The 8189-nt window shown below is 40.5% G+C and overlaps 1 protein-coding gene across 1 annotated transcript in view; it reads left to right on the plus strand.

The window, feature by feature from the left end:
- NAMPT (nicotinamide phosphoribosyltransferase) overlaps positions 1–8189 on the plus strand; it is a 56228-nt gene that overhangs the window by 8532 nt on the left and 39507 nt on the right. Inside the window, exon 2 of the mRNA XM_019509420.1 lies at positions 7586–7742. Within this exon, the coding sequence (XP_019364965.1) occupies positions 7586–7742 (157 nt within the window). The remainder of the gene's footprint in view (positions 1–7585; positions 7743–8189) is intronic.

The following is an 8189-nucleotide window of genomic DNA, read 5'->3' on the forward strand; positions in this document are numbered from 1 at the left end:
CATTTCCCCAGAACTCTATAGAAGTCCTTCTTGACTATGGGATTGGAGTGATGTGATACCGCTTCATGTGAGGTCTTTGAATATGGCACACCGGCCCACTGGGTGATTAAAAAGTTCGTGATCCGGCCCCACATTAAAGAAGGTTAGACACCCCTGCTATAGAGGAACCTACATAAAGAACTACTGACACTAAAGAACTAATAGTCTTGTTACTGCCCTTGCAAGAGTTTGGGGCCTAATCTTGCATGACTTCAACTAAGTCCTCCTGGGAATATGGGGCCCAGGAAGTGTGGAATTGCAGGGGATGGATAGTTCACCACGCCAGGAAGTTCCTGATGCTATGGTTTCTGGATACTTTGTTTCCAGGAGGACTTACTCTGTCTCACAGTTGGCCCTGACTGGAAAAAAATGTTTTTGGAAGGCTGAATGTCGAGGTGTGTGTGTGTGCATGCTGTTTGGGGGCATGTTTTTGCAATCCAATATATGGGGGGGGGGCGGGTTATGAGAACAGTGGTTCTGAACTTTTCTGGCCTATGGCAGCACTACTGAATGAGTAATGCACTCTAGGCAACACCTCCTTCCTGATCAGCCTTAGTTTTAAGTCTTCAATTTCCTGTGGCTAAAAGCCACATCCAAGAGTCTCATGGGCAACATCATCTGTGAGCTGGGAATAGGAGACCACCGAATAAAAGGGTTGCTGGCTTGCCTACTTCTGTAAGTTTCATGCATTGCAAACTGTTTCAGGAACAACTTTTAAGTACTCTGTTTTGTCAATGATCTCTGTCATTTTTCCATATCCCTGTATTTTCAGGGCTTCATGCAGCACCTCCTTCCCCCCATTCAGTGTGCTTTGTACCAGTGGCTTTGTCTACACATCATCCTTCCCATCCCACTTGTGCTTTCTCCACTATGCTAAAGTCTTTGCCTATCGTGGCTTCCAGGTCATGGGAACTCTAGTTTCTCATTTTCCCAGTTCAGCCTTTCTCTGCCACCTGCCAGGGACTGTTTGGATATTCCAGTTCCCCATAATATTGGCCTTTTTTTTTCCCCAAGTAAGAGGTTCTGTGTGCCCTTCATTCACTCCTTCCTCCCTTTTGAGAGGAGTTTTTGTGGATGCCCTCTAGAATGTTACTCCCAAATTCTGATGCCAGGTGTTCTGGCCTCCTTCCCATTCTTATTTCACTTCTTTTGATGTAAGAGATAAGTCAAAAACTGCCAGAGATCAGCTGACTACAGATGGAAGGGTCTTGTTATGGTAATAGTGGTTGGCACCTGCTGATTCTTTGCTCCAAACACCATTATAAAGCTAGCTGAAACCTGTTCAGGCTGATAGACAAATGAGAGGGTTCCTATGCTCTCCCATTTCTCCTTTCTGGTTTTCTAGTTTTCACCAAAATCAGTAGAATTCTGCTTAAAATGTACTTGACCGTAGTTTCAGAAAACAGTGCACAAAACTTGCTCAGTTCAAAGGAGTTTGAGCTGTTATGCAGCCAGACTTCATTTTGCACAGGTAATAGCTAATTTAGTTTTTACCAGCGTATTATCCTGCTTCTGCATGGAATATTCTGTAAATTAGATCATACAGGGATAAGTTGCCCTGTGAGTACTGCAGAGACAGAGTTCTTTCACTAGTTAGGCTGCACATGAGGGTTTTTTTCTGCAAATAGATATTTTTTGGATCCTCATAATCAAGCTTGTTAGCTATTTTAATCCTTTAATTTTATATATTAAAAACTCATTTTTGGCTCACTTGGTTTCTATCTACCTACTAACTCTGTACCAATAGTGTGATGGCATTTGCTATTCAAAGTGTTTTATAGGCACTTAACACTCAAGGTGAATGCCTGATTGGTTGAACATTCTTTTGTACTGTTACAAAGGAAGCATGAATGTAAAGAGCGAGAAAAGGTATGTCATTTAGTTTTGTTTCTTTGTGCTTGCTTAGTAATCATACCCACAGACTATTCTTGCCCAGCTGCTCAGCGGGGTTTTTTCCCCCTTTCGTTGTTCTGCAACAGGAAACTTGGATTTTCCCCAAACTAGCCTTTCTTTGAGTAGCAAGTCTTACAAAGTATCTAGTCCCTTTTATACCCTCCCTGTTTTCTACAGTAGTATTTTAAGCCATGTTTGTGCTGTAAACTGTTCCAAACCTAATGTCATAAAGTCTAAAGGAACACTGAAACCAATTCCTAAATTATTGGTTTCAATATTTATTTTCTTGTCTTAAGGGATCCATACCCCTATAGGAAACAAGGCAGCTAACTGTTTCCAAAAGAACAGAGTAAGCAAACAGATTCCCTCCCACCCCCAAATCTTTCAGTACAGTGACAGGAGATGCTTAGAATATATGAATTACCACAATGACCTGTGTTGGCCAAGTTCCAGAAGATTAATTTTACTTAATTTAACAAAAGCTGTCTGTCTGTCTGTCCCTTTTTTGCTCCATCCCGAGTGAGATTCACACACGTGCCTTTGAATTTGTAGGAAGTCAGGTCAGCTCTCTTGCTGCTGTGCCCTGGTGAAGGGTTGCCATTGAATATTAGACTGTCACTTAATAAAACAGTACTTCTATGTTGTTCTTTAATGATCATAATATTATTTGCTTGTTCTTGACCGCTGTTGTATTGGGCAGGGGTTTTTGGTATCCACAGTGACACTGCAGTTTTTCATGAGTTTTTGCAGTTAACTTACTGCTAGGTTGGTGGTTCTCAATCTTGTTACACATAGGGCACCCCTCCACAACTTTTGGAAGTAAGCAGCATCACTGCTGAGAACCACCGAGCAGGAATCTATCTGGTGCCAGGTGAGCATGGCGGGGGCAAGACCTCACCCCACTGTGCTCTGCACTTTCTACTTTGCCCCTTACAGCCCCTTGTCTGTACCTGAGGGGGGCAAGAGTAACCAACACTGCCATGGCTGCTCCTCTGGCTACTTGCACACTTGCAACCAGAACCACAAGCATCTGTTGCTCTTCCTGCCAGGTCTGGGGGTGGGGAGGACAAGTGAAGCTGAGAAATGCAGCCCTACATCTGCCTACCTGCATTAGTGCATGCTGCTGGGAGCATAGGGGCTGCTGGGGAGTAGCTGTGGGCACTGCTTGTCTATGGGGGGACGAGTGATCTGGAACAGGCTGGATTGTCACAACACCCTTGAAAGGGTCTCATGTCACCCTAGTTGAGAATCATTGCAGTAGGTATTCCTTCTCCCTTCCAGGAAGTATTAGCTTGTACCTGGCAACTGTGAATTGCACTTGCAATTGTTGCCCATCTATCTTGCTGTTAATCCTCTGAAGATCCAGAGTCTTCTGTATTCCTACCTCTTCTAAATAACATCAGTGATAACATTTACCGCCTAAGTTCTCTCATGCTTTTTCAGACTGTTACACATACGAGCCTGTGAGACACCCCAGTGTTAATACCTCTGTGATGTATTAAACAGAGGCCATTAATTCTTATTCTTGTTGGTCTCTTCACTGATTTATAATTCATGACAGCACTTCTACCTCTCCTCTTGGGGCTATTGACTTTTCTCGGTCTCCTCTTTATGAGGAATATCAACAACATTTTTATGAAAATTCCAAATAAACTGTCGGCTCTGGGTTTCTCCACCACTTTGACATTCCTTGGATCTCATTAGATTAAAGAGGCATCTATGAGGCTTTCACAGAAATGGTGACAATTTGTCAAGTGTTATCATGTTTAATATAAATCTACTTATTGCAACCAATTAACTTATGGCTGCAGTGAAACTCACATGATTGTGAAGTTGCTCAGAAATGACTTGGTCTAATTCTTGAGATTTGCTTCTAGTAAGATAGAGGCTTTTTAATGTTTATTGTACTAGTTCTTCAGTGTCTTAATAGGCTTTAACCAGAGATTGAGTGTGAAATCCTTGCTCCTTTTTTAAGTCTGTTGCAATTCCCATTTGTTGCATTAGGATCAGACTTTTTCCCTCTGAACTGTCTATTTATTTATTATTTTTATTTATTTAATTATTCATTTTTAACAGCTCAGTCATGTCATTCCTGTGGACCTGGTGCCTTGGTTTTTATCTGCCCCAGTAGATAAAATAGCTTGTCCTGTGTTGTGGCTCTGCTGCTTGTAATACTTGAGCTAACCACATGACACAGGAGTGTTGATCCATCAGAAGACTCCAAGTGGTCTTAACCTTGGTGCTGAATTAGTAGCAGTGATGACATTTGTAGAAAAGCTCTCTAGTGTTAACAGTCTTAGTGGCTCTTCTGTCATTACACAAGGGCTATGTTTAAAAAGTATAATTTCTTCATTTGACCCCACTTCTTTCCTCATACCGTTCAACTGCTATGGTGGTGTGGTTTCTTTTATATCACAGCAAAGTCCAGAAACTCTCAAAGACTGATGTTATGCAAATCAGCAGGCAAGCCTGTTGCCTGTGCCAAAAAGGTGAGCTGGAGGAGAAAGGAAAAGGAAGTGGTATTTGCTACTATTTCCCAGGGATTCTATGGCAGATCTAGGAACTGAATCCCAAATTCCTCTTGCAGGAAACCAACTTTCCCTTCTGCTTAACTTGTTCCATTTTAATACAGGCTGTCTGATTATAAACAACAGGTGGGAAGTATGAGGTATCCCAGGTGTAGCTGTATTGGTCTATGGGCAAAAGGAATCAGAACTCATGGTAGAGATGATATCTTGTATTAGACCAACTAGATTTTTGCAAAAAAAAATCCTTAATTGCAAACTTTTAGGAACAAGAACCCTTCTTCAGGCATAGGAGAAAAGATTGTAAAAGTTCTCTTGGGTAGAAATGAAAGTTCGTATTTCATAGGAGAGTTTAGCAGGAGATGTGGGAAGTATGGCGCCTCCAGACACCTCAAAGATGCATTCTGCAGCCAGAGAGCTTATAACAGCGATTCGTAACCTTTTTAGACTCAAGGCATCACTCAGAAAAGGCCAGTGCTTACTTTTTACTCATGTTTTGACTATGGAAAAATAATAATTGTTCGGTTACAAAGAACTGAGGCCCCAACAGCTCGGAATGTATTTAACACTATGAATTCCTGTTTGAAATATCTGGGTTTATCTTGTGAATCGTGTGCCCAGCCAACAGTACGAACATTGTGGAGCACTCTGTGGCACCTTTGAAAGGACCTGAAGACACCAAGGGTGCCAGGGACACTGGGAAATCATTGGTTTATAATCTAGAGAGGCCAGGGAGGTCTACAATCATGAGTCTTGTAGAAAGTTAAAGGGAGTGGATGGGTTCCATAAGTTAGAAGTAAAGTAAAGGTTACTTGGGACATCTTTATATAATCAAAGTATAAGAATCCGTTTCTCTCTAACTGATTTTCAGTGTTGCCTGTGTGGGAAATAAACTTAAGTTTTTGAAGTTCAGTTAAATGTCCAAGAATAAAATGTTAATGTCTTTAAATATTTGAGGCAATGATGATACACCACCATCTTTGTTAAATCTTGTGAAATGTTTAAGGGTTTAAACTAGACAAGAGTAGCGAGTCTAATTGACTTCAGTGCCTGATACTGTTTCACTTAAGTATCTTGCATGCCATTCTTTAACCAACTCTATTAGTGGCTCGATGCATGTTTTCTTAAAGACTAATTCTATTAGTCTAATATATTTACTTATATCTATAAGCAATAAGTGGTCAGGTCCTACTTGAACCATTTCAAATTATTGATCCTTTCAAGCTTGTCTACATTTTGAATAATTACTCTGCAAAAGTGGCAGCATAAGTTCCATGTTGTCCATATCTAGATTCCTGGTAAAGTTTCTCATGCCCCAAATTAAAACTTGGCTTTTTTCCCCTGTAACTGTCAGCTGAGCAAATTGAGTTGTATCTGAAAGTCAACTTGTGTTTTTTGGTTCTGACACTGCTAATAGTAAGCGCTCTGCCTCTGGAGCTGTTGTGTTGTTAAAACAGAATTCAGTTCATGCTCCATTAGCTATAGCAGCTCTGCAGTGCTTTGTGCATTTGAAGTAAATATGTAGATATCTAAAAATACACTGGCAAGCCACGTTAAGCTATCAAGGCCAAAAATAGACACATTTTTTTCATTATTTTTTCCTTTTTTGTGAATTTTTTAAAATTAAACCTTCCCTTGCAGCATTGGAAACCCAAATGTAACATAAGAGAACCAGAAAGTGATTCTGACCAGTTTAGTTCACTGTCCAAGCTGAGGGAAATGCAAAAAATAAACAGCATAAGTGGTGAAAAGGAAAATTGGATTTTTAAATGCTTTTAATGTACAATTTTAGTAACACAGGTAAGGGGAACATTTCACGTGCATTATTTTGAAAGTGTCAGAAATACTAGTTAAGAATTATATGGGGGACATTTCCCTAAAAAGATGGCATGACAAACTGGAAAGATGCACAGAAGCTAGCATTTATTAGATGGCTTAATAAACTGGTTCAGTAATAGTAGTGAAAAAGGTATTGCACTACTTAGTGACCGATTTACAGGATCATCACAGAAATTTACATCTTTTTTCCTCTCATTTTTCTTACAGTATAGAGACTATTGGAATTATTTTTAAAAGTTCTGACATCAGAAATCCCATCTTAGAACTGGACTTTTATGGCCAAGCAGGCCATACTTATATGGAAGAATAGAGACAGTAACCCAAACTTCTGAAAAATAATACTATTATATTCATGCTATTGTGCTTATTCTTTTCAATGTGTAATAATGGGTTGTGTCAGTGTGTAAATTTCATACTTCAAGATGAATGCCATGTTTGTGGGTTAAAGCCCAAAAAGGCATGTTTATTGGATGGAAAGTTTGAGCTAAATCTGTTTAAGGTCTGTAGTGGGGAAAAATGGAAACATTCTATTAAATGAGGAGGATGGGGGGAATCTATAATGATGCCTTTTAACACTACAAGTAGCAAGGTCTGAGGCTTGAAAACTGGGGTGGACATAACTGAAGCTTGAAAACTGCGTGCCTCTACTTACCTAGGGTCAAGGGATGTGGTTGTTTGTTTTCTGGCTTGGTGCCATCACCTTCAAAATCTGAATGGGTTTGTAAAAAATATTTTCAAGGCTTATGATGATGATAGCATCATATCAGTGTGCTTTTTGTAAGTGTGTGGAGGGCTAACTTTTGTGACTCTCCACTCTTTCTGTTGCTTAGCTTGTCTAAGTGATGGTGAGAACTGACCCGTCTTGTTGGTTTTCGTTCCTGGCATCCAAAACTGATTGGCTTCACTCTGCTTATTTGGTTGAAGCTGTGGTACCTGAAGAAGCCACTTGCTGGGGGGGGGGGAAGACCTACATGGGTGAAAGGAAGAGGTAGAGTAATCCAAGCTTCCTTGCTCAGTTAGAAATTGGAAGAGTGAATAAATCAGTGGATAACACCCCATACCCTCTCTTTATCTAGGATGGGTAGAGTGTGGAAAACTGAGAATACTGCTCTTCAGAGCAGCCTGAAAAACTTGGAGTCATTTTATCCTTGTGTGATATTTGGAGTCCTGCTGTAAACTGTAACATGTCTAACTTGCTTCTGATCTCTGTCTTGTATGAGTTGTTGTTGTTGTTGTTGTTGTTATTGTTATATTTGAGCTTTTACTCAGGTTTCTCTCTCTCAATGCAGGTTACGCATTATAAGCAATATCCACCTAATACAAGCAAAGTATATTCCTACTTTGAATGTCGTGAAAGGAAGACTGAGAACTCCAAATTAAGGAAAGTGAAATATGAGGAAATTGTCTTTTACGGGTTGCAGTATATTCTAAATAAATACTTAAAAGGTAAGTCGGTGAGAGAGAGAGAGTATGCAAATACCTATCTCACTTTCAAATAAAACCATTATCTGTACAAAATCTCTTCATTTTTTCTCCAATCAAGCAGTCTGAATTACGGTTTGGTTCAGCGTTATTTTTTGGGGGTGATGTGTGTGAGATGCATTGTATTTACTAGGGGTGTACCAATAGAGATTTTGAGGGCGGATAGAGATAGCCAATAGTTAAAAAGGCATATTGGCTAATACTGATCCGATTTTTCTGATACAGCTATGTGCAGCTTGTAAGTCTGTTGTGGTGGGAGGGGAGGGAAGGGGATGGGGGGTAGATCAATGCCCCCCACCCCCCGTGGTGAGGGAAGGAGGGGAAGGATGGAGGTGTGGGGGTGTATGTAGGGTGTAGATATGGTGGGTGGGGTGTGTGGGTTGTGTGTGGGAAAGGTGGGGGGTGAGAAAG

This window comes from Gavialis gangeticus, unplaced genomic scaffold, assembly GCF_001723915.1.
Source record: "Gavialis gangeticus isolate Ggan-Ray unplaced genomic scaffold, GavGan_comp1, whole genome shotgun sequence".
Lineage (NCBI taxonomy): Eukaryota > Metazoa > Chordata > Crocodylia > Gavialidae > Gavialis > Gavialis gangeticus.